This window comes from Sitodiplosis mosellana, unplaced genomic scaffold (assembly GCF_009176505.1).
Source record: "Sitodiplosis mosellana isolate CC-2019 unplaced genomic scaffold, AAFC_SMos_1.0 Smas_scaffold_6099, whole genome shotgun sequence".
NCBI classification, from domain to species: Eukaryota; Metazoa; Arthropoda; class Insecta; order Diptera; family Cecidomyiidae; genus Sitodiplosis; species Sitodiplosis mosellana.
Window position 1 is genome coordinate 215,737 of NW_022601340.1, and position 27,009 is coordinate 242,745.

General features: G+C 39.5%; 1 protein-coding gene across 3 annotated transcripts in view; it reads left to right on the plus strand.

The window, feature by feature from the left end:
- LOC129573528 (fat-like cadherin-related tumor suppressor homolog) overlaps window positions 1-27,009 on the plus strand; it is a 153,516-nt gene that overhangs the window by 59,696 nt on the left and 66,811 nt on the right. For all 3 annotated transcript variants that reach the window (XM_055454129.1, XM_055454128.1, XM_055454130.1), the window contains exons 3-11: window positions 805-978; window positions 1,161-1,975; window positions 8,017-8,356; window positions 8,765-9,972; window positions 10,236-11,334; window positions 11,644-11,750; window positions 12,178-12,385; window positions 16,217-16,278; window positions 17,849-18,004. In XM_055454129.1, the coding sequence (XP_055310104.1) occupies window positions 843-978; window positions 1,161-1,975; window positions 8,017-8,356; window positions 8,765-9,972; window positions 10,236-11,334; window positions 11,644-11,750; window positions 12,178-12,385; window positions 16,217-16,278; window positions 17,849-18,004 (4,131 nt within the window). In that variant the 5' untranslated portion in view covers window positions 805-842. The remainder of the gene's footprint in view (window positions 1-804; window positions 979-1,160; window positions 1,976-8,016; window positions 8,357-8,764; window positions 9,973-10,235; window positions 11,335-11,643; window positions 11,751-12,177; window positions 12,386-16,216; window positions 16,279-17,848; window positions 18,005-27,009) is intronic.

A 27,009-nucleotide genomic window follows, 5' to 3' on the forward strand; every position in this document is an offset into this window, starting at 1 on the left:
GACATCTGTTTTGTTGTGGTTTTAATTGTGTGTTTTAGCCAAAATGTATAACTAGTTTTTAATCCAAATGGCCGTTTGGTTTTGCGACGTCAAATATTTGGTTGTGTAATTGCTATTCAGCCTCCCGGGGCAGTAGCAAATAGCGAATGCATTTTGGTCGGCCCGAAATATGAGAAGAAGCATTGAACGAACGCATGAAAAAAAAATGAACAATAATATGCACAAAATGAACACTACAACCAAATTGCCACCTGGCCAAAAATCCAACGACACACAAAAAAAAATTAATAACAACCCAGCGAGTATACGATGCACATACGGCCTGAATACAAAGCGTTCATTAATTTTTGCGAAAATAATTTGATTACGATGGTGCATCAGTTTCTATTCATGTGATTGATGAATTTAATGACAAAGTGTGAACATGTCATACAGTTAAAATGGTCATTTGCACAAATGAACGCGACACATGATTGAAGCGACCGCCATCGCTACTGTGCGCTGATGCCCAGTTGTTGAGCGCAAAAATGAAACAGCGCTCCAAACTCCATGCAAAACGAAACGAAAAAAAACGAATAATAATAATAATAATAATCAATGCAACGAAATTATGCACCCGAAGCAAACTCAATAAAATGTTGAGTGCACTTTGGGTTAACCGATTCGGGAAAACAAACGCTCTTTTACCCAATGATTAATTTTTTTTTGGTTTTAATTTGTATACGTATATAACATATTGCTTTCAAATTATAATGTTAAAATGTATGTTTTTTTTTTAACTCTCGCTTCTCTCTTCTTTTCCAGCCGAAGACCACAAAATGAGCTAGCCGCATGACAATAAAATGATTCTCAATGTATGCATAGCACGGTCAACATGCCGCTCATTCATCAAATTCCTGTTAATATTAGCGCTGATTGGGCTTCGTGCCGCTGACACGACAACATCGTTTGATACGCACATCACATCACCCGATCAAGGTAAGCACTTTGTGTTCAATTGGGCGATTTTCGTCTTCTTGAGAGTTGCGCAATTACATCAATCGACAATACCCGATTAGGAGTGCGGCAAATTTCAAGCGGAAAATCCATATGATTTGTATTGCATTGTGTGATGGTCGTTTTCATTCTCTTTCATTGTCTCAATGATTTTATCCAAGCAGATTTATCGATTGGTGATGATTTACCGATTTCATCAACGCCAGCACTGGTCGGATTGCATCACCATCAGCATCAGCAACAGCAACAGCAACAGCAGCAGCAGCACCAACAGACGTATCAAACACCACAGTTGCCTCCATTTAAATTCCAACATCGTGTCTACAATGTATCGATTCGAGAGAATAGCGTGGGCAAAACATATGCCGTGCAACCAACAAATGAAGCACGTATGGGAATTTCATCGGATACGCCCGATATCGATATTAAGTATCGCATTATTGCCGGCGATAAGGATAAGCTATTCAAGGCTGAAGAGCGTACGGTTGGCGATTTTACATTCTTAGCGATACGCACCCGTACCGGAAATGTCGTTTTAAATCGCGAAAAAATCGATTCATACCATTTAAAAGTGCGAGCGACGGGCACGCGACGCGATTACAAAACGAAAATCGTGCAAGAGGATGAATGCATCGTTAATGTAATCGTGCTGGATACGAACGATTTAAGCCCATTGTTCTATCCAAATGAATATGCGATAACCGTGCCCGAAGACATGGCACTGCATCAAAATATCGTTAAGGTGATGGCAGAGGATGCCGATTTAGGTATTAATGGCGAAATTTACTATAGTTTTTTAGAAGAGACTGATTGGTTCAGCGTACATCCGACCAGTGGTGTTATATCGTTGACACGACCATTAAAATATATCGAAAAGTCATTGCACGAATTGATTGTAATCGCTAATGATCGCGGCAGCAGTCCATCAAATCGTCACAGTCAACCGAGCAAAGCAAAAGTTAAAGTCCGTGTGAAACAGGTAAGTTGGTTTACGTGAATATTTTTTTGTTTTTTTTTTCTTCCTCGCTTGCTCTGTCTTGTTTTCCCTTCATTTTTGCATGCATTACCGTCATATTTTCGTGTTTTTGTTGTTTGCCGGAGAGAGAGAGAGAGAGAGAACTTCTGCCGCTGCTGCCACTACTGTTGTTGTCTTCAATTCAATCGTGTTTGGTGTTCATTCACGAAACTCAAAACCCAATATAAATATATATCAGCGTGTAATAAGTGTGCTTGCGCGCTATTTATACCACAGCTACTCTATACCAATTACACTTCATATCGTTGGTGAATTTTTTTTTCTTTCAATAAATTAAGTAGATGGTGTCGGAGAGAGCAAAAATAAACGACTAGCGAAAGCAGTTTGAATATATTGGCGGCGAACAAACCGAAAAAAAAAATACAGAGCTATCACACAAATGCAAGAACTGAACCATCGAGCGGGTGTCATGCAGCTCTCTTTATTCCGATTTATGTGAAAAATATATGCAAAATGCATTCGCCGCCATTTATCGCTGTTATTGTTGTTGTCGATTTATGCATGTTTATGTTTATGTCATTAGCAAAGACACACAGTAAGTGAAAAAAAGCAGCAACAGCAACGACATCGAGTACCTGCACTTTCATAATTTGCCACCTTAGCTCGCTCTCTCGAACTACGGTTCATTTCGGCAACACACAATCGATGTGCACACAGCAATTAAATACTGCGATTTGATATTGGTGACAGAGTCTCGAGTTCCTTGTTGCTGTTGGTATTTTTTTTATCCCAAAGTATTTCGATGTGTTTGGTTTCTGGTTGTCATTGTTGTCAAGCTCCATCAATGTCTCGATTTTCCCAATTTTCTGCCGCTTTTTTTTTGCTCTCGAGCCGCCACTCGGCACTCTCACTCACGGTTGTCATGTGAGAAACACAAATAAATACCATTCTATGTGAATAAACACAACAACAACAACAAAATTGAAAATTAAAAACAACAACGATGACGATGACGGCGACGATGAAGAAAACAAAACAACACACATACAGAAAAAATTGTTCATCGAAACCATAAAGTAATGTGCACAATGCAATAACAATGGCGCAAAGTGAAACCAGAATATGCATAATTTGCAGTGCACAATGCTGAACACGATCGAAAGGAATGACGAGCTAGCGCGAGCTAGATAGACTGACTGACTGACTGAGTGAGTGAGTGAGTGAGTGAGTGCATGAGTGAGTGAGTGAGTGACTGAGCGAACGCGAGCCGCCAACAAAAACACTATGAACATGCAGAAAGCGATTGGTTTTGCGTTGGAAATTTCACATATTAGTTTGCAGTTATGACATTTTATCTAATTTATGCATCGAAAAACTCCATCTAATGGTATTTAATATCATAAATTCATGTTGATATTGAATACTGGCTGTTGCTTTCCATATCATATATATGTAGATGGTCTGGTCTGGTCTGTTTTTATTCCTTCTTCTCTGTTTTCACTTAGCATTTCAGTCATTTCATCAAAGTGCTCGCGCGTGTTCGTGCAATCGATACAATGCGTGCAAATATGCATAAATTGTGCACAGCTATTTCATTGCTTGTGTGTGTTTGGAAAAGGGAGCAAAAACTTTTCGACTAACTGACACATCGCACGCATTTGTGTTCTGGGTGGCCAATGTCTTCTTCCTTTGAATTATGCATAATTTAGTAGCTTGATTGAAAAGATGACGCATTAAAGAATCACGTTCGACGACACACTCGACACACACACACACACACACACTGAAAAAGAAAACAATCGTCTTCTTTTGCTCGCTCACACACAAACATACAAATCGCTCATGGTCGTCGCCATCTTTATCGTCGTCGTTTGAGCGGTTTTCGCCGTAGTTTGTTTGCCTCATTATAAACATTTTACAAGTGGTGCAACTTGCATACCAAACGATGATGTACACACAAGTGACACTTCCCAGAGTGTGTTCGTTGTGTATGTGTGCTGTTTTACACCGCCATCATCTTCATTAAAGCATCTATTATGCAAAAATTTATGCTAGAAAATTAATAAAATCAGTAATTGTTTCGAGCAGCCGAAGCAGCGATGACGGCATCGACGGCAACGGCATCAGTAGCAGCCGTATTTGGCTGGAACGATTTCACAACTTTTCGTTTGCATATGCATACGCATATCGTGCTTAACTTAATCAATTCACAAGGAACCGAGAATCTCAGTTGGTGCCCTCCGCTGTACTGTGCCCTGCTCTGCTTTCCCTCTCTCATGCTCCGTTCGATTGCTTTCGGGCAGGCACACCAAACGAACGAACGATCAACTTTTAACATGGGAAAATATCGCGAAAAGTTCACATTTAATAAATCCAAATGTTATTAAGAACACTGGCGTACAGCAACAAAATGAGCATTCCCTTCTGAAAACATCCATCCGTTCGCGATGGCAGCGCAAAAAGTGTGTGTGTGTGTGTGTAAGCGAACGGGAGAGAGTGAGTGTGCGATGAACGAATTTAAACCGTGTGTTATCTGTCTTAGTTCAAGTATTAAGCACGAAAATGATCCGCATTAAAACCTGAAACTTTTAATTTACTTGCTCCGGCTCTTGTCGGTTGTTGGTTCTGTTCTCTCTCTCCTCATGCTCGCCTTTTTTCGCCTTTTATTTTTCGTACGCTCGTGCACTTTTTGTTATCGAACTAGTTTTGAAATTAAGTTGATACACATACCCGAATGAAAGTTCGGGCACACATACACCCTCTCTTGCTAACATAAATCTGCCGGAATTGGTGGCGTTGCTCGAAATTCAATGTGAAAATGCTTCAGCATACAGTACATATATCGACGATAACTATATAAACAATAACAGACAGCAGCAGAAGCAGCAGCGCGAATGCAATCAAACCATCGCCCCATCGAAGAGTGTGCGAAAGCGAAGAGCAGTGTTCAGCATGGATCCTGCGAAATTCGTGCTAAAGTTATTAATTTTATTGACGGGCGAAAAAGAGACAAATTCAATCGTCGCGCATTCACTCCAATATAGAGTGTTACAGAGTATTGATTGGCAAAAATTGAATTGAGCACAAGAAAATGACGCAAATGCACCGAATCGAGCCAATACATAGAGCGAGAGCGGGAAAAAAGCACCTAAGCAGCAGCAGCAACAACAAAAACAACAAAAACGAGCAGCGACTCAGTAATTGAATTTCAAATCTGGGCGCGTGTGCATCAAATTAAAGTAACGACATTGCCTTGTATTTGCAAATGAATTGCATTCATTCGAATTCATCGTTAGGAAATTGCAATTTGATGATGTTTTCATTTGCATGCATTTCTGGGGGTTCCTTTTCAACTGAAAACAATCAATTTCTCCGGCAGAGAGAGAGAGAGAGAGAGAGAGAGAGAGAGAGAGAGAGAGAGCGAGTGAAAGAGCATACACATGCGGCAGGCAAAAAATTGATTTATCGATTTTGTTCTCTCATCATTTGTGACATGGTGGTTGCGATGTGATGGTTTTACATTTGCGAAAGCATATTTCAAAGTTTTCCACAAACGCTTGAGCTGCTTGAAAATGCACAAAGTAAACGGGGCCAACGTACATTTCAGTACATTATAAGCCAGTGAAGGCATAAATTCATGACTCATGCACTCGATTGAGTGCGAGCGAGCAAACGAACGAGAGAGGGAGAGACGGAGCAAGCGTGTGAATGAGTGTTGAACAGTTTGTGATTGACGAATTTGATTTTCCGAAAATTACACTTAATTATACGCGGAACTGAGCGATCGGTTCGCAAGAAAATGGCACAGCTACCATTGTGACACACAATGCATCGAGCCATCGATTCCAAAATGTCAACGACAAAGTTTTTGTTTGTACACATCCCGTGTGCACAATGTGCATTATTCAGCGAAATGGTTTCGATGAAATCGAAACAAAAAACAGTTTTAGCGTATATGTGACAGAATCGATTATTCGCTGTGCTCCACAGTAAATTCGGGTGTTCACATTTATCGATAAAGAGCCAACGAGAATGGGTGAATGGGCGAGAGAGAGAGAGAGCAGGGGAAAAAGGAAGCGAATAAATGAGTAAATGAGTTAGTTGTTTGTGAATTAGAATATGCGATGTCTATGTGTGTGCTCTGTGTGTAAGTTTGGCCAGTGATTGGTTGTGTTTATGTGGGAAAACTTGATCATAAATGCACAAAACTTGGGCCAGTCTCCATCTCCCTCACTCTTCATCGTTCTCTCTCTCTCTCTCGCTCTCTCTCTCTCTCTCTCTCTATCTGCATCTGCCATTTTGCCAACAATAATTCAACGGCATTACACAATTGCAAACAGTCTGAATGGCCTGTGCAAATGTGTCGGAGTTCGTTTATATTGGCTGTTATCATTATTTTTCGAAAAAGACACTGATCACCATCGAACATACAAACATACACACACGGAGAGAGAGTGTGAGCTTTATACGAAACATAGAGAGAAAACAGGCCATAAAATCTTCCGGTCTGCGTAGGGTAGAGTATTAATTGGAGAGTACTATCTATGGGCCGCTCAATTTGGTTGTTATATTATTATTTTTTATCTGCTTTTCTGGCCTAACATTTGCACAAATGCACACATCATTCTCTCTATTTCTCTCTCTCTCTCTCTCTCTCTCTCTCTCTTTATGCGACTCGATTCGGCTTGGTTCAAGCCCGTTTCACTTCTGACAAAACCCGAAATGCACATTGTATCTGTACAGCTGAAACAACATGCCTGCTAACCATAAACATGCACCATGCACAATTGTACATAGAGAACATGCGAACGAACGAACGAAAAAAAAATATTGCTGATATTAAAGCCCATTGCACTCACAAACCTGTTCAATGAGCTCATGATGCAGGCAAACAGGCGCTATTCACCATTCAATAATACACACACACTAAATAACAACGAAAAAAGCTGAATGAAAATTAAATAGATAGTGAATGTTATGAGTCTCACTCTACCATTCACAATATTGACTCACGGTCGCATTTGGCGAGAGATTTGAATGTACAGCGAATGAACAACGGCTCTCTCTCTCTCTCTCTCTCGACTTGATTCATATTTTCGCATTTCTTCATATAAATGTATATTTTAAATTGTAAATGCGTTTGAAAGTGCTTCTGATTGCTAAAATATACAGAGGAACGAGCTAAACGACCAAGAGCGAGTGAGCTAGTGAGCGAGCAACCGACAACGAGAGCGGGTGAAAAAAAGAGAGAGAAAACATTACGAGCGAGAGCAATGGATAGCGAGAAAACGTGTAAAAAGCGGCACATTCAGAAAACTTATATATTCTTTTCTCATCAGATGACAAGCTGTATTTTCTGCTTATTACAATATTCCACCAGCCAAACAATTCCATAGATTGGGCCCATAGATTACTTCAACATATGAATGAATGTGCGCAGTTACAATCGTAAAACACGTTGCACTCGTCCCGTCACAAGAATAATAATAAAAGCAGCAGCAGCAACGGCAAAATAGGCGCACATAATAATCAATGGGAAATCGAGGAAATTTTGCATATGAAACGCATGTACGCGCTTGCTGCTTGCTTTGCTTGCTCTTTGGCTCGTTACATCGGGTTCGGTGTTGCATTTTAGCCGGAGCCAAAACCGAATTACATGTGTGTGTGTGTGTGCCGTCGTTGTTCAAAAAGCGACAACAATCGTTTTGTTCATTTGCTTGTGAACATAAACCAAACCACATCGTCTGGATTCGCATTAATAATTCGACATTTTATCATTTTACCATTTAAACTTTAGCTCTCTTATAGACTCTATGCTCACTGCCTGCCACATTCATCGTCGTTCATTTTTCCCTTGTCCTGTGTTTTTGCTTGCATATTTTGTGTGTGTGTGTGTGTCATGGGACACGAAAATTTCACATACGGCCTTTTATTAAACCCAGTCAAACATACATTTTACTGATATTGTTTTTTTTCGCTTCATTTCTGTTCTAATGCTTTTTTGTCGTCTTTTTTTCATATTCTCTCGTGCCCCGGTCGAACAGGTTAATCTACATGCACCGGAAATTTATGTGCAAGCATTGCCTGACATTTTAGAAAATTCACATGCAAATATCTATGGGATTGTTCGTGTTGAAGACAAAGACATCGGTATTCATGGTAAAATAAAAATTTTAGACATTGTTGATGGCGACCCGGATGGCCATTTTCGTATACGGCCCACATCGAATCGCGGTGAATACAACATCGAAGTACATCGGCTATTGGATCGCGAACGTACACCAAATGGCTATAATCTCACACTTCGCGCCGTAGACGCTGGTACACCGCCGCAGCAAAGCTACAAAGTGATACCCGTTCGTTTAGCCGATACAAACGATAATGGTGAGTGAAATTGAAATTTAATGTAGTTGAAAAGCCATTTTGTGACGATGTCAGAACTCGCGTGCACGAGTTGGAAAACTCATTTTCGATGACGCGAACACTCGGCAACGGAATTTTGGTGTGTGTTTATGTGTGTTAGAGTGCGTTGAAGCATACACACTCTATGTTTACATTTTATAATAAGTTTTGAGTACTATATAATTCCATTGCTTCAAAAAGGATGTTGAACGCAAATATCCTTTGTGCAATAAATGGAGTATAACCGCAACTGTTGTGGTTACTGCGACAAAAGCGTTTATTTGAATTTGAGTGAAAGAAGAAAAAAAAAAACGAAATTAAAAATTCCCTTTCTTCTGCATGGAACATAACTCGTCTGATTTTTCTTGTTTCTTCATTGTTCAACTGTAGCTCCAGTGTTCAATCGTGAAATTTACGATGTAAATGTAACGGAAACAGCACCGCCAAATACACCAGTCATTCGGCTGAAAGTGACCGATCGCGATGAGGGGAAAAATGCGCTCGTTTCGCTGGAAATTGTTGGCGGCAACGAAGGCGGTGAGTTTCGTTTGAATGCCGAAACGGGTATGCTGTACACGGCCGTTCCATTGGATGCCGAACTAAAGGCATTTTATACGCTCACCGTTTCGGCCATTGATCAAGGCAACACGGGCACACGAAAGCAATCATCGGCAAAAGTGAAAATCAATGTAATGGACACAAATGACAATGATCCAGTGTTTGAACAAGCCAATGTCACCATTTGGGTGGATGAAAATGAACCGGCCGGCACAACAGTGACCAAAGTATCGGCTCGCGACCGTGATACAGGCGATAATGCCTATATATCATACTCATTGGCTAATTTAAATGAAGTACCATTTGATATTGACCATTTTTCGGGCATTGTACGCACATCCAAGCTCATCGACTATGAATCGATGCGTCGTGAATATGTACTCAAAGTGCGTGCCAGCGACTGGGGCTTACCGTATCGACGGCAAACTGAAATGTCGCTCACAATTAAAGTCCGCGATGTAAATGATAACCGGCCACAATTCGAGCGCATCGATTGTGTTGGCAGCGTGGCACGGTATGCACCAATCGGAACTGAACTGTTAACATTGTCCGCTATTGATTTTGATGCAGACAACTACATTAGCTATCGTCTGGTGTCGGGCAATGAAGATGGATGCTTTAATATTGATGCCACTTCCGGTACCATATCGATTGGATGCGATTTAAATGATGTTCGCGTTGAACAACGGTTTATCAATGTTACGGCCACTGATGGTCATCACTTTGCCGATGTTATGCCCATCGAAATACACTTGCTAAACAGCTCTAAGAATGCGATACCATTGTTTGGTGAAATGGGCAAAAATTATGGAGCCTCAAATACGAATAGCCGATATAATACGGCTTCAACGGCCGGTGGTTCATTTCAATGCAAAGAGACGGGTGTAGCACGCCGGCATGCTGAAATGCTTGCATTAGCCGAAGCAAACAATATGATTGGCAGCGGTTTCGATACAAATAACAGTGAAGAGTTACCCATGATGCCGATTCGATACGGCGAAAATGTGCATGCACCCGAATTCATCGATTTTCCTAATGAGGTGAGTGTTACACTTTTGTTTACACTTTAGAACTAGTTAAATTAGTCTCTTTACGGTAATCTTCATCAGGATATTTGAGTAATTTTCGATTGAAGTCATGTTTTTGTTTGAAATCAACCCTCTATGTTCATGTTAGATTCGTTAAAGTCTTTTAGTTAACTTGCTGCAAACTGTTAAATCAAACACATTGTAGCAATTAAGCAATTAGTTGAAGTTAAATCAGAAAACCTTAAAAACCATCACTAACACCTGATGCATTTCAGATATTCATCAACGAAACGGTACGATTGGGAACAACAGTGACATGGATAAAAGCTCGTGACCGTGATCTTGGTTACAATGGTAAAATTGTGTTTGGAATTTCAAGTGGTGACAATGATTCGGTGTTCCGTTTGGATCCGGACAGTGGTGAACTCAAAATCATCGGATATCTCGACCGCGAACGAACCGATGAGTATGTGTTGAATGTGACCGTCTATGATTTAGGAAATCCACAGAAAACTGCATCCAAAGTGTTGCCGGTAGTTGTGCTGGACGAAAATGACAATGCACCGGTGTTTGAGAAAACATTGGCCAGTTTTCGTGTGACCGAAAATGCATTGAACGGCACAATAATACTGCGTCTAAATGCAACCGATGCAGATTTGGGTGAAAATGCGCGAATCACATATTCGATGGTCACCGACACAAATGATTTTCGTATTGATCCTGAAACGGGTGTTTTATTCATTTCATCGCCATTGGATCGTGAACGACAAGAATTGTACGAGCTACAGATTCGTGCTTCGGACAATGGCCACAAAAAGGATCAACCACAATTATTTTCGGATGCAATTGTTCGTGTTATCGTTGAAGATGTGAATGATAATGCACCCGAATTCAGCCTTAAAGAATACAATATTCGCATTCGCGAGGATATCCCAGTGCATACAGTGGTTGCAATAACAACGGCCACCGATTTAGATTCCGGGCCCGGTGGTGAAGTTTTGTACAGTTTAAGTGATGACATTGATCATAGTTTTAAGATTGATAAATATACGGGAACAATTCGAACGATAAAAGCATTGGATTTTGAAGAGCGACAAATTCATAGTTTAACCGTGCGGGCATTGGATCGCGGTACACCGGCCATATCGTCGGAAACATCGGTGATTATTGAAATTATTGACGTGAATGAAAATCGATTTGCACCGCAATTTGATGATTTTGTGCTGAGCGGCAGCGTTGCAGAGAATCAACCGGCTGGAACACATGTTATGGTCGTCACGGCCAGAGATGCAGACGCACCCGGTCCCGATTCACGCATTTCATACTCGATCCGGGGAGGTGACGGTCTTGGCGTTTTCACCATCGATAACGAAGGTACGGTCAATTTGCAAAGTTTTTTTTTCTTCATTAGTTTTGACTTTTTTCCACTTCTTTCATATTTTGATTTTTCATCAATTTTCCAATATTTTCACCATGTTTTTCTGATTTCAAATATTTCCACATTTTCCGTCTTTTTTTTCCCGCAAAATCGCAATGAGCTCCAGTCAAAGCTCAACGAAAGAAAGAACGGAAAAAACGTAGAAAACTCTAGCGTTAAGTTGTCAACGTGGTGAAAAGATTTTTCGCCGAATATCCAATGCAATGTGTATATCGTGATGTGTTTTTCTTCTTCTCTCGATACAGGTGCAATTCGAACGACGTGCATTTTGGATTTGGAAACGAAGCCACACTATTGGCTGACGGTATGCGCTCAGGATCAGGCTGTCGTTCCATTGTATTCATGTGTTGAGGTAAAAGTTGTTGTTGCTTTTCATTTTCTTTTCTCGATTTATTTTTTTTCGTTGCTTTGCTTTCTCTCGTCTAAGCGTTCGAACAATTTCTTTATGTCGGTTTTCGAAAGATAAAACTTTTCCAATATCAGACGTATTGAACAATGTTCAACAATGCAGTCATTACCGTGTTTCAAGATTTCCGCTGAGACACACACTTACAGCAAGCCAAAGAAGAACAGAAAGAAAAAATCTGCCTCAAAACTAACTTTTCTATCGTAAGACGAAAGAAACAAAGCATTTGTTGTTTTATTTATAGTGCAGAAGCAATAAATAAGTTTTTAGTGTATATGTGCATTGTGCACTGTGTTTGTGGGTTAATTGTAGCCGAAATGTTTGAATATTTTTTTTTCTTCTCTTTCCGTCTTTTTTGGTTCAAAATTTGTAGGTGTTCATTCAAATTGAAAATGTGAACGACAACGCTCCATTAACTGAACACCCGGTGTATTATCCATCGGTGGCCGAAAGTAGTCCGGCTGGTGTGAAAGTGTTGCAATTAATTGCTGAAGATGGTGATAATGATCCGCAACAAAAAATTACATATCGCATTACATCGGGTAATCCAGAGGGATTTTTTGCCATCAACAGTAGCAGTGGTAAGTAAACATAAAAACACAAAAGCCCATTCTCAGCCCACTCGTCCTCCGTCCACATATTTAAACAATGTATCATTCATTCATTTGTTCACTTGACTCGTTAATGCGTTGAACAGCAGCAGTAACAACAAAAACAGCAGCCGAAAACTGGCTTTGGTTCTCATTATAATTGTTCTGACTGAAAGAGAGTACAAAAATGTGATTGCCATGATTACTGGTGTGCTGCTCGAAATGTGTGTGTGTGTGTGTGTTAAGAGAAGCGGCCAACATGATATTGCGCAAATGTATGCTTTTATAAATGGATTTTATTTCGCATTATGGGACACACTTTGCTACTGCTTTTCTCTCTCTCTCGCCCGCTCACTCTGTGTGCCTAGCTTGTCGTCCGTTGGAATGTTTTCGACGAGAGAGAGAGAGAGAGAGAGAAGGGGTCGGTGTGATGTAAACGGAACAGGTAGCAACAACGACGACGAACAGCAAGGAATCACACTGTGAAAACAAAATAACGTAATAACAATAATACGGAATTTAATGATAAAATAATCTGCATTTTGCGTTATTTAGACGATGTTTATGTGTGCAAATTCTGCTAAGCACATTTAATGGAATGTCTTATTTCGTCGAATATGTGAACGACAGATATCACACCACACAATCAAAATGTAAACGTTAAACAATATATATGAAAACTGAATATTGAGGATTTCCGTTCGTTAGCTCACTGTGCAAATGACAATTTCTCTTTCACTTTTTCTCGTTCCTTGACTAGAAACTCTCGTTCGAGCGAGCATTGCGTTCAATTTGGTTGATAAGGCGAAAAGCCTTAACACATACGTGTGTGTGTGTGTATGCTGTGATGGGATATTAAATAAAAAGCATTGATAATATTCTGTCTTTTGTTAGTTTTCGAATACACATTGTCAAAGCCACAAAGAGCACGTTCTGCATTTGGCTGGCATACAAGACGAATTTTCCATTCGTCGTTCACCACTTCGACGAATCGCCTCAATTTTGTCGACTTGACAATAGGTACAACGAATGAAAGAAGGAAAGATAGGGAAAAAAATTATTTACAGTACCAAAATTCAGAAAAAGATGGGCGATACAGAGCCAAGTACGAAAAATGACGATGAATCTAACCAATTCGATTCAAGAAGAAAAGCATCACAAGTAGAAGAAGAAGAAGGAAAAAAAAAGAAGCAGATGATAATAATAATAGAAAATAAGTATCAAGATATGACGATGAAGACGACGATAAAAGGCATCGCCAAAAATTAGCGATGAAGTCTCAGAGTGTGTTTCGGAAATTGTTATTTTTGTATCTCTTTCTATGTGTGTACACTTTCCGGTTTTGCCGGATACGGAGACACCGAAAAAGTAAAGCGAAATCAGAAATGAACGCAGCAATAGTAACAGCCACATAGCACACAAGTGGTGTGAATATGGCTCGAGAAGCAACACCGAGTCAGCCACCCACGATCCCAGCTTCAGTGTTTGTAAAGAGCACATTCGGCCCATTGTTGCTCTATACTCTCGTTCATTTTCTAAGTATTGTATTTCGTCCTTTTTCGACGTGAGCGCGCGCTCGTGGTACACGCACGCTATATGTGTTTCAATGTTTATTTTAGCATATTAAAACAATAAAACGAATTTGCGAGCCATTTATATTGTGCAAAAGAGAAAACACACGCTTTCAATTACATTGTAAAAAAGAATGAAATGTTCCAATAAGATCGAAGTCACAATGAAATGGCAGGTTAAAAAAATACGCTTTCTGATTGTGAAAAGGACTCGTTAGAAAAAAAAAGCTTTTCGCTTTCGGATCGATCGAAATTTTTAGAGTTTTTTTTTGTTTCGGGGAACTCAGTTTTGGGCAAACGCTGAATACTCAAGTAATTTGTGTTTGTTCTTCTTTGATGCGGGGTCCGATGTTCGAAAAGATATGATGAATTACACCTGTTCATTCATCGAAATTTTCGTACCGTTCTGATTTGATGTTGGTAAATTGGAATTTATTAACAAGCGCTTCGAACTCGACACGACTGCCAACTGTGAGTCAATTTGTTGTGCACGCTCATGTTTTTTTTACCGCGTGCGCGCTCTCTCCTCCTTTGACTTCTTCTATCATACACTCCTTATCTCTCTCTCTCTCTCTCTCGTACCGTTGCCACATGGTATTTGTGAATATTTTGACCGTCGAAAACTCATTTCAAATCAATTAAATGAAATTACACTGTTTTATAAAGTTTATGCGGCCATAAAAAGTGCCGACGTGATGTTTTTTCACCGGCAATTTCTCTGCTCGTTCTGCTGGTACTGGTGGTGAACTGGTTTGAAATCAACCTCAAATTGCTGTGCGATTACGTTTATACATGTGTGTATGGGAGAGAGAGAAAGAGAAAGGAAGAGAGAGATAGAGAGAGAACCGATGGGGAGAATTGTTGAGCTTTTTGCTGGAATTCATTGTTATTCGGCCGTCCGTTAGCTCTCGAGTGCGTGGCTATTGGTCGGTTTGCCGCGCTGCTCTTTTTTTTGTATATTTCATCAGCTAGATGCAAAATAGGCTTTTAAGCACTTGTTGCGTTGCGATATTACTTTTTGTTGTGAATTTTTGCTATACCGTTGTTATTCAATAAATGTCAAAGTTTCGTTTCACGAATGTGTAGGCAGTTCATTCGTCGCTGTTGTTTTTTTTGCTACTGCTGCTGCTTTTCAACCCCTAACAACTCGAACAGTTGTTTTTTATTTCTCTTTCAATGCCGAAAAATACGTCAGCAATCGCATGGCACACATAAGTGTTGCTGCAGCAAACAACTATTTGCTCGACAAAGAGAGAGAGAGCGACCCTCCCCGCACGGCGTATCATACATATATGATATACGGACTCATGTCGAGAAATTCATTAAACTTTCGCATATATTTCCGAGCCATCAAACAAGCATATGAAATTTATTATTGGATTTGATGGCCAAACAACAAGAGCAAACAAAACGAATTGAAAAAGAAACACGCGCTCAAATACAATCACACACACACATACACACTTGCACGCACACCAGAGAACTTTACATTTGAGTGCAATTCGAATATATAGTTGGCAGTCGCCAGTCGTCAACCGTCACACAGAAGCCACTATAACATTTATGAGCACTTCACATCGATCATATTAAACTATTAAACACATTCGCCCAAAGACTTTGTTGCATGTTCTGGTTCAGTGTTGCTTGCCATAATTTTTTGCTTCCTCGCTCTTGCTCCCACACCCAACACATCAACTCGTCCTTCCATATTTCGCGCCAAATTCGCTCAACTAGAACATCGAACAATTTTTCTCTCGATGCTCAGTCTCGAGCAGTAGTAGCAGCAGCAGAACCATTTCCTGCTACGGTTGTGTGTATACGCGCGCTTTGATTGGCCGCGTTGATTGGATTTATGCATACAACACCCGACAACGGGAACAAATTGAATTGATTTTCCATTTGTAAACATAGAACACAACACACAGCCTGTGCTAAATGTACTTACATAATCCCGATCACAATGAAATGCCACGCGATTTTTTGTTGTTGTTGTTATTGTTGTTGTTGTTGTTGTTGTTGTTGTTGTTGCTGCTGCTGCTGCTGCTGTTGCCTGCGTCTAACACACAGAAATTTTCCTCAAAACGATGGTGCGAAAGAGCTTACATAGCAGGAGGCACAGCAACATGAACTGCACATATTCACCCAGAACAACAATAAGCAATGAGAAAATGAATGAATGAATGAACGACATATGATTTTTTCCCTCCCTTTCTTTCTTTCTTTTCTTGTGTACAAATGCGACTCTTTTCAGGATTAATAACCACGACTGCACGCAAATTGGATCGAGAAAATCAATCAGAGCATATACTTGAGGTATGTATTTTATTCTATTCTATTCTTGTGTTATTTTCTACGATTTTTTTTTTCGTAGCTCTATCTCTCTCTCTCTCTCTACACATGGACGATTTTTTCAGCCTCATTATTTGATCAAACTTTGTTGATTATAGTTGTTGTTTTCGTTTCTCTCGTGCTCTACTACAACGCGCCTCTCTTTTTTACTCGCAACGGAATCGAGAATCTCTGCTCCTTTTGCCAATGAATGACACGCTCACTTGGGATGCCTATGTGGCAGCCGTTTTTCGATATTTTGATATATGTTTGCTTTATAGCGAAGTAAAGGCAATCAATTTTCTTGAGCGCATTGTTTACTTCCCTATTTTGGTATATGATGTTTACCACGATTGCATATGTACGTATATGTGTCTATATGGCATACGGTGGCGTTTGACGTTCAAATCAATTTCAACTTGTGCTTCTCTCTCACATTTCTCTGTCTTCTTCATCTTCTCTGGTGTCTCACTGCGTTCAACTTCGTTTTTTTTTTTGCTGCATTCGCACTGTCATTTGCTGTGCGCTTGTCATGTCACTTTTACTCGAAGAATATACGGCTCATCATTCTTTTCATTCATATGAATAATTTCAAACTTCAATTTGTCTTTTTTCTTTCTTTTGCTTTCGATATGAGCACACTATGCCAATTCCTTTGTTCATACCGTTCACGTCTTTCGTCTTCACATTTTATTCGTTTGGCCCTGTTCTGTCATTTGTCAATTCAATCCCATACATGACCAACCACATTTGAAGCACATCTAATACCATATTATCAGTAAATAAACACAAATAATCAGTCAATGAATACACATTTACTATCGTGCATTCAGACCAAGTTTTCAATTCCAAAAGAATGAATTAGTAGAACATTCCAATATTCATTCAATAGTGTGTGTTTATTTTTCATGTCATTTATGATTCAACCATTACTAATTGCCTAAAGTAAACAGAAATATGATCCGAATAACAAAAATATTCTTTCGTGATTGATTCAGATGAGAGAACGAGAGAAATATGTTTAAATCTGAGCTAAGCCGTTTTTATTGATTCATATCTGAAGTGAGTTTGTTCAGTCACTGAACTTAAGTGTAATCGTTTGATGTGAACCAAATGATTACTCACATTACAAAAGAGAGCATTAAATGATTGAACATTTCCTGCAGAGATATTCCTCTTGATTCCTATTTATGGGTTTATTAGTAAATTGAATTGATTTCATATCATTTACCTCGTAAATTCTTTTTTTTCTGTGACCAATTTTAGAAAAGAGCAAAAGAAATACAGGGCAAAACTCGAATTACAAAGAAAAAAACTGAGAAAAAAAATAAATCGAAGAAAAAAATCGTCCAAATATAGAAGCGTGAAATGAAATCCACTTAAAGTGAAATGTCAAGTAATTTTCGCCTTTTCTTGTATGGTATTTCACGTTCATTCGAAAATAAGAAAGACAAAAAAAAAACTGCTGGGCATAGCTATTCAATAGCTGCGTGTTGTGCTCAAATTTACTGATTTTTCTTTTTTTTTTCGTACAATGTATCATTGATTCGTATAGGTCATGTTAACGGATAACGGTATACCGCAGTTATCGTCGACCACACGTATTGTCGTCACCGTTGAAGATATCAACGACCATCAACCGGAATTCGACCAGAAATTCTACAAAGTTCAAATACCAGCCAATGCAAAAATCGACCAAGCCCTTTTCCAGGTAAGTGAATCAAGTCAATCAAAATTCAATGGTGTTCGGTCTGTTTTTTTACCTTCGCCTTCTCCCCCCTGGTTTTGTTTTTGTTATTAGCGATATTTTTTTTCTATCATCATGTTCGATATCATCAATAATAATAATCACGATAATAGCACCGATAATAACGAGATTGGTGTTCGTTCGTCATTTTTTTTTTCTTGCTCATTCATTTTCTTCTCCTTCTGCTGCTGCTGCTGCGGCATTCATTGCTTGTGCCACTTCAATTTCTTTCGTTGTGAGCACAGACACAGGTCAGCTACATATACGTCAGGCATTTCAATTAGAAATTAATGTAATAAATGGTCTCGATAGAGCGCGAGTGTGCGCTCGTCAAGAAATTGGATGCGCTCGGGCGTTCGATAGACGAGTTGCTGCACGCTTTTTTAGCACTACATGAAATGTAGAGCTACTAATCTGCTTTTTTTTCTTATACTTTTTGAGTGATGAAACAAATTATGGTGAATTTGAATTTATGCTCATATTTTTTATTTAATTTAAAGTTAAACCAAAGGCAGTATATTTCAAAAAAGAAATTAAAAACCAAGATCTTGTAATTCATTTTGCAAATAAATATATTACTTCAAAGTTACTTTGATGAAATAGATTTCATGTAGTGAGCCAAAAAATAGTTTGTTGTGAAACAACAAAATAGATTAAATAACTAAAAACTTAAGAACGCAGAGCGGAGCGAAGCGAAGCTCTGCGGTCTTGTTTTCTTCTCCATCTCTCTTTTAATTTTTCAATTAGGACTGAATGGCTGCAAGTGTATAACATACATTGTTGCCTTCAAGCAACGGAAACACAAACCAATTCCAATTTGTCTGCAGCACCTCAGTCATCGAGCTTGGTTTTTTGCGCTTCTTGAAATGATCTTGCTTTGAGCAATTTTTTTTTTGTCGCAATGGACTTACTTTGTAAAGCAGAGAATTGGTTCAAATGAAAATGCTCGATTCTTAGTATGTAACAGTATAAGTATTTTAGCAGGAAAACAGTTTGAACGATTAAAAAAAAATGCCTGTTAATCCATACTCGGCTGTTATTATATACCATTATTCGCGATAACATTTGTGGTGACACAGGCGCGTGTTGGTGAGCATGTTATTTCCAGCTTGAAAATAGGAAAACCAATTCTGCCGCCGAAGATACATGATTGCGAGAAATTCAAGCCAAGCAAAGACGTGTCCTTGCAGAAAGGCAATAGAAAAAAAAACATAAGAACAAACCTGCACCAACAACATGTCTCAAAAATTCACGAAGCAGAAAAATGAAGACACCCTAAATCCACATTCATTTTTATCCATCTGTCTCGTTTGCTCGCATTTCTGCATACGGTGGTGTGTGTGTGTGTATGTGTATTTTGTGTTCACATCATTATATCGATAGCACACCGTTAATCTTGGCAAAGCAACATACGCACTCGTGCATACAAAAATAATATTTCACATTTTCGATACATTAAATTCGTCGTTCGCATTCGTTCTGTACATCCATTGATGGGTGAGAAGGACGAAGATGGGTGTGTGTTGTGTAAAATATCATCGTCGTGTTGTTGGTTCAGTACAAATTTGGTAAAATGTCTTTTGTCCTCGTTTTTTTTGGCGCACTCACTCAATTTAAATCAATCACAATATCTGCTACCATTTGAATGCGAAAGACCGGATCGACATCCGGCAATGATTATTGAAGCGATACACATCCTTTTTGCTGTGGTAAATTCATTTGAAAATTGAGAGGCGCCTCATCGTCAGCACCAACGCCGCCACCACCGCCACCAATGATATATACTAGCTCAAACGTACAATTTACAGCGAAAATCGCGAATTGATGCTCGTTGAACAGAGCGGCAAAACTGCGTCGACCAACGATCATAACATGTTTTTTTTTTTGGATAATTGATTTGAACACGAAATAAATGGTGTAAATGGCAACAACAAAGGGGATGGTTCGCATTGTTTTGTTTGTAAGCCATCAATCGCTTAAGCACACGCACCCAAGCACACATTCGGCACGGCCGCCGCTGGTGGTGGTTATTTGCTAAAAATACCGTCGCTTTTCGTATTCCCTTGAATAATATATTACTAATTTCAATTTAACTAGTTCCAAACCAATCATGCGGTAAATCGTTAAGGGAAATTTTGTGCAGAGAGAACGAGCGTGGGCACTAGAGAAAGGAAAAGAGCAAAAGAGAGAAAAACCGCAGCGCGCATCGTCTGTTTTTGATTGAAACATCATCGATCCATTAGTCGGTATGTGTTCATCATCTGGTATATCGGATAGGCCGTAATTTAACTTTTCTCTCTCTCTCTCTCTCTCTCTCTCTCTCTTGCTCTCTTTCTATTTGCAATTGGAACGCAATTTGTGTGTGTATGTATTTTGGTCGCTTATCCTGCACTAGTGGCGGTCGTTCTTTTTTTTATGCTCGCTTTCTCCTACACTCTCTCTTGTCGAGTGAGGAAATGTGTTTTTGAACACATCAAGTGGAAATTGACGAAAATATCCAGTATTCGCGCACTTTGCAAAACCCACTCAGCGCTGTGCTGTGACCAACGAGCGAGAAAAAAAGTAACAACATTAGCATCAAAATAGCAATATCAAAATGTTGGCCCAACCAAACACAATATTAATCGTTGCGAGAGAAAAAGTTTTTGCCGTTCTCGTTAGCTTGTTATTTTGATGTGTCTGTCTGCGGTGCCGAAAGAAGAATATATCTAATGATTACTTGTGAACATTGGTGGCGCGCGTTTTCGTCGCCACATTCATACACACACACACACACATGTGCTCACACCAAACGATGGCCAACTTCAAAACACTAATTTACACCACAGAGTTCTATGGTATTTTGTCGAAAGGCCATCAGGCCATCGCAAGTGCCAATACCAAACCATTCAGCCCACCATCTCACTCCCTCCCTTGATTTTTTTTACCTCCCAACGATTCGTTCGCTCTTACCTTTTCTCGTTTTCGTTTGTGTGTGCTCTTTTTCATCTCGTAAGAAATGGCGTTATTCTGGAAAATTATCCATTTTCTGGCCGATGTTCGATAAACTAATGCCGACATTTTGTGTGATGAGAGCCTTTGTAAGTTTGCCCGAAGGATAAACGTCTTCTTTTCAGCTGAGACACTTACTGATGATTCGTTATCGTGTGGCAAAAAAGGGATAGATTGAACTGATTTAAAATGCAAAGTATTTAAAATCCATTGGGCTGGCTTGTTTGTCTCATGTCCATTATTTTATACATCAAAGCTCTCTCTCTCTCTCTCTCTGTCTCTTCTCTGTCAGTTCACATCTAATATTGTTTGCGAAATTGCAATTTTCCCGGTCCGTTGAGAGACGAAACAACAACAACGGAGAAGAAAGGCGAACAAGACGAAAAGGAAGAAAGGCGATTTACAGAATATTGCTCTGCACTTAGATGTCGTCCACTGATGAATTGTATGTGTGTGTGTGTGTGGGGGGGGGGGGGGTTTATGTGAGAAAGTGTGGCATCAAACACTTGATGCTTTTCTATGTTATCGTTCATCGAATTCATGCATTTTCAATATGTTCGACATATTTCTTTTTCTTTGCTTTTCGCCAGAGCAAGCGAGCGACCGCTTGCCCAACAACGAGCGAGCGAATGGTGTGTATTTTGTTGGTGACTTTCTTCACCAAAGACATCAGATAAAATTACAAAGTTTTTCCATGGCATTTCATAAAACCTATTTCGTCAAGTTTGCCGTTTTTCGCCATCTTGCCATCCCAAATTGGAAGTTTTCCCAGAACTGGGTTTCGTCTTCTATTTTTTTTTGCTTTTGCTACACGTCGATTGCTGTTGTACTCTAGCTTCGTTTCGTGGTAGGCATTTTACGGTATATGTTACTGGGGATGGGATGGTTGATGCTTGAGACTTGTCTCTCTACAAGTCGTTTCTATCGTTCCTCACTTTTCGGGTGACGTACTGTTGATTAGTTTGGTTTGCCAGCCAACATCCATTCACTACCACTGTCGTCATCATCGCCAACACCACCACCATCGTCGCCACCGCTGCCATCATCACCATCATCAACATCATCATCATCGACATCGTCTTGAGAACTCGCGCCAACACTCGCACGACCGCACAAATGCGTAGAGCACGAAGTGCTGTGTAATTATGTGTATGTTCGTTGTGAAATTCGTTAAGATCAAGTGCCTCTCCACATGCAATCGCTAAAATTGCAATTTATCCAAATACAATAAGTTAACATTGCCGTTACGTGTCTCTCTCTCACTCCCCGTTGCTCTCTTCACCTACTTTTGTTGACGAACAAATCTATAAAATACAATTAGTTCATTACGGTGTGTTTTCGGTTGGGTGTGTGTGTGTGTGTGTGTGTGCGTGGGTGCAAAACACCTAGCAGAGATATGAACAGAGAATGGCAACATGGAGTGAACGAGAGAGTGAGGGATAAACATAGATATCAAATGGCCCATGAGGCATGACTCAATGAGCCAAGTCATCATCAAACAGGTGACTATTTTGCCCGCACCAAACACATTCCGAGGTTAAATCAAATGGAGTTGTGTATACATGTATGGATTAATTTGAACTGTGTGCTTTTAGTGTTAGTACGCTCATTCAGGTTGTGATTCAGCTCACACACTCACATCCACACACAATGACTGTGGCTCGTCGAAATAATGAGGCCACAAATGAAATGACTTTGCTCACGAATTGAGTGACGAACGTTATTTTTGGCATTTTGCAAAAGTGTAGAAAATAAACATAATAACGGATTTCATCGCTATTGCCAGGCAAAGAGAATCCTTCAGACATTTTAGAAAGGAGCACACGCTTAAGAGGCAAAAAATAGGAGAAAAACACGCAGCTCTCTCAAGATTGGATGGCAAAGTTAATTGAGAAAACTTGGTAATTTAACAACAACAAAAAAAAAACAAACAAACAAACAAACAGTACATGCCAAAAGATTATGCTGAGGCAAAAGGAAATAAAGTGAGGCTGAGGCAAAGACAAACAATCAAATTGAGAAGAGCGAACATTCGTCGAGCGCAACAGAAAGACTGAGTTGCGTGACCGAATCGGCGAGTTAAGAAGAGTTTTTGATTTAAAAAAAAAAACTAAGAAGAGGAGTCAATGCATACAGGTCTCTCTGGGAATGATAAATAAACCGAGCGAAATGTTGCTAACGAGATCACACTGGCCAGAGAGATGCCAGTAAGTGCACCGTAAAGAAATAGAAACACACACAACACAACGAACAAGTAATCAAAACCAAACCAAACGAAAACGACAAGTGCACGCTTGCACTGTTTTATGTTGTTGTGTGACGACGGAATGAACAGAGCGGGAATGAAATAGCGAAACACTCACTGCTTCAATTTGTATTTATTTTGAACATTGTATAAATTAATGGAAAACTTATTCACAATATTTGTTTAGCTGTTGTCTTTCATCTCTGCATTGGCTCGCTCCGGTGCTATAACCAATTCTCTCGTGACACGGAACACAGCCATAGAGTGTGAGAGAGAAAATGAGAGACTGTGAGGCAAGGTTGTATGCCAGATAAGTAACGGAAAAATAGCTGATTAATCGAAATCCCATACGGGTATATATCGATTGACGACGATCTATTGGCAAAGGGAAAAATTCGCAACGAACACGACACTGCCGGCTGCAATGCGACGCCACTGCTTCTACTATCGATGCTGCTGTCGTCATCGTCGTCGTTCATCGTCGTTTTCGACACAAATTTCTTCGGAATTCCACTAATTTCCAACGGGCTCTCATTCTCGTCGTCGTCGTTTCACAATTAAATGGTTTCGGTCTACAAAGCGCTTAATTTATGGCTTATGCTAATCACGTTTCTCACGTGATCTCGATATTATGTGCCATTAAAAAGTTCAACTATTTGTTTCATTTGTTAATGAAACTTATTTGTTAGTTCTTCGCTTCTCTCTCTCTCTCTCTTTTGTTCCATCTCTCCCTTACTTAGACTCCTGTTCCTGCTCTTGTTCTCTCTCTTTCCCTCGTTGTGCCAACCTCTGGAATGCTCTTGTGGCAATATGACAAACAAATTTGTTTGCATGTTCACACTCTTTTGCCGATTTTCCCGATTATTCGCGAGTCGCACGCGCTCGCGCTCCCATCCACTCTTCTTTCCTTCATTTGGTAACAACTTTGTTTTTTTTTCGGTTCGTACGCCAAGCAAATTCTCGGAATATTTATGGGCTTAACGTTTTTTTCTTCCTTTCGAGACGGTGTCGGCCAATCCGTTTTCATTTTCTTCTATTTTTCACGTCGTTTTGTTGAGGCACCCCTTTTTGATATGGATCATACATTGAACTCCATTTTGCAATGTACATATTTTGTTGTCTGCATCATTATTCATGGTGGAGTCTCGGAATTTGGCATTTTCTATTCGATGGCCCGGTTTTTCATTCCAGTGACGCCGCCGATTTTATAAATATTTTCGTCGCCGTGTTGCCATTTTGAAGTCCTTGTGAATCAAGTCAATCCATCAAGCCGGACGTTTTTTAAAACCTGTGAAATGGTCATTTTTTTTCCTTTGTCACATTGTAAAGGCTAAGTGTAATTTCTTGTGAATTAAGCCATTAATTTTACTGTTTCATCGAAAAGATTTGCGCGCTCGATAGGAAAACTTTTTTTTTCCCACTTCCCGTTGGCAACTTTAATTACGAAATATGCTGCTTTTTTAAAATTTGAAATCTTCTTGTTCTATTTAACTTGTGGATTTAATTTCTGCACTAATTTTCGCATATTGTGTGACTCACACAGTGTGAGGATGAATGGGAAAAACTTTGATCCCATTTCCGCGGCAGAAGAGATGAGAGAAACAAAAAAAAACATGAACAAATTGTCGAGCATTGTACACTCGAAATATTGTTAATGTTTGATTTTTTTTTATTCATTCACATTGTTGACCTTGTTTAATTAATTCATTCAAACAACTTTGGCATTAAATTAAAACAGCAAACATTGCAGTAGCTGGTCATTGCATTCATGCAATGTGGTATGCAGAGAAAACAATAATGGGGCAATATGGAGAGACAAGCATCGTACCCTTGCGTTCACATATTAATTAATCCTCAGCCAACTGATAGCATTTAATATGAAATCGACAAATACATGGAATTTATTAACCCATATTTATTGATCTGTCATACCGATATCATTGGGAAATCAGGTGGAAACAAAAGCCATTTAAATATTCATTGCGAGCGAGTATTTTTACGCGATTGGGGAGATCACAGGCATGTAGACATACAAAAAACAGAGAGAAACACACAGCTACACACCCGACACACGAATATCGATGTTTTTAAATAATAAATTTACGTGCATGTTCCGTCAATTTTGGCTTGAATATTATTGCCTTGTTGGTTGTTATCTCATTGAATAATCCGGTTGGAATTGTCTCTCTCAACTCTGAAAATAGCTTATCGCCTTGTGTCAGATGAACCGGCAATGGCAAACAGTAGTCCCGTCATTCAAACTTATTTTCATTTTGGAAACTGACGTACCCCAACCATCGCACCACCTTTCAGAATAGTTTCACATTTATACCAATTCCAACCGAAATAATTTTATAATTATTTTTCCTCGTTATGAAGTTTGGGGTACAACCTTGATTTCATGAATAAATTGAGAGAAAAAAAAACGGTTGTTCGGCTCCATTTACACAGCCAAAACGGTAGCTCGACTCATGCTTGGCTAAAGCCAAAGAACCACATCGCTTTTATGAACGACATTGTGAAAAACTATGCATACGGATATAATGATTTGATCCAACTGCGTAGTTATAATGTTAATTTTCACTTGTGATATTGTTGGACGCTCCTTGGGCACGATTCATTGAAGTGAGTTATTTAAAACGCCGTATGACTTCTGCCGAATGAATGCCATTTTCTTCCAGTTTTTCTTCATCTATACATCTCTCTTTCCCTTCAAGTCTCTCCGTATCTATTCTTTCAGTGTGTCTCTCCCACTCTTTCTTCACTCTTTCTCTTACTCTTACTTGCGCTTTCACTCTTCGTTGCTGAACTATCCTCCACCTTCGTTCAACCATCGAGCTTCTTACGTTACCTTCTATGCGGCTTTCATGGCATTTCATTCTCCTTTAACTCTGCTGCCATCATCATTCGTTACCATCGACTTTTTGTCATGGCTCTGGATAATTCGTGAGAAAAGCCAAAGACATCCTTTTCTTAGATATAACCATTATCGTTTAGACAAATGAGAGCCGTCGTCGCTGTTGTTGTCGTGGTCGTCGTCAGTCATAAAAGTTTTGCTCTTTCAAATAAATATTAATAAACCAATTGGAAGTTTGTGCTGTTGGATTATTGTCCACCGGTTGTATTGGTTTCCAACAATCATCATTTTCACCAACACCGACCACCACTTGTGTGTAAGCGATACTATTGCACTGTCTCTCTCTCTCTCTCTCTCTCTCTCTCTCTCTTCCTCTCGATTTGCATTGTGAAAAAGTCTGGCACAAAAACATGCATATCAAATCCATGAACGGTAACGATAATGCAATAGATTTTGCGGTAGAATGCGAAGAACAAAACAAAATCGGCCGAAGAAGAATGAAAAAAAAACGTCTTTTTCCCTCTCTTTCTGTATTCTATATAATGAATTGTGAGTTGTTGGTTTTCGATGCGCTCGTCTCTCTATCCACCATTGCACTGCATCGCACCACACATACATCAAACTCCGAAAGCGTTTCTAATCCGAATCGTTGGATCTGACTTTTCTTTTCTGAAATCCGGATCGCTTTTGTCGGAGGGAATATGGCTCGAAGTGAATGATTGTGTGTCGGTTATATGTACTATGCAAAAGTAAACCAGATACGTTCAACCAAACTGATGGATGTTGTTATAAATCGTTTGCCCGGCAATGTACTTTGTATTTTACTCTGTCTCTCTCTCTCTCTCTCTCTCTCTCTCTCTCTCTCTCTCTCTCTCT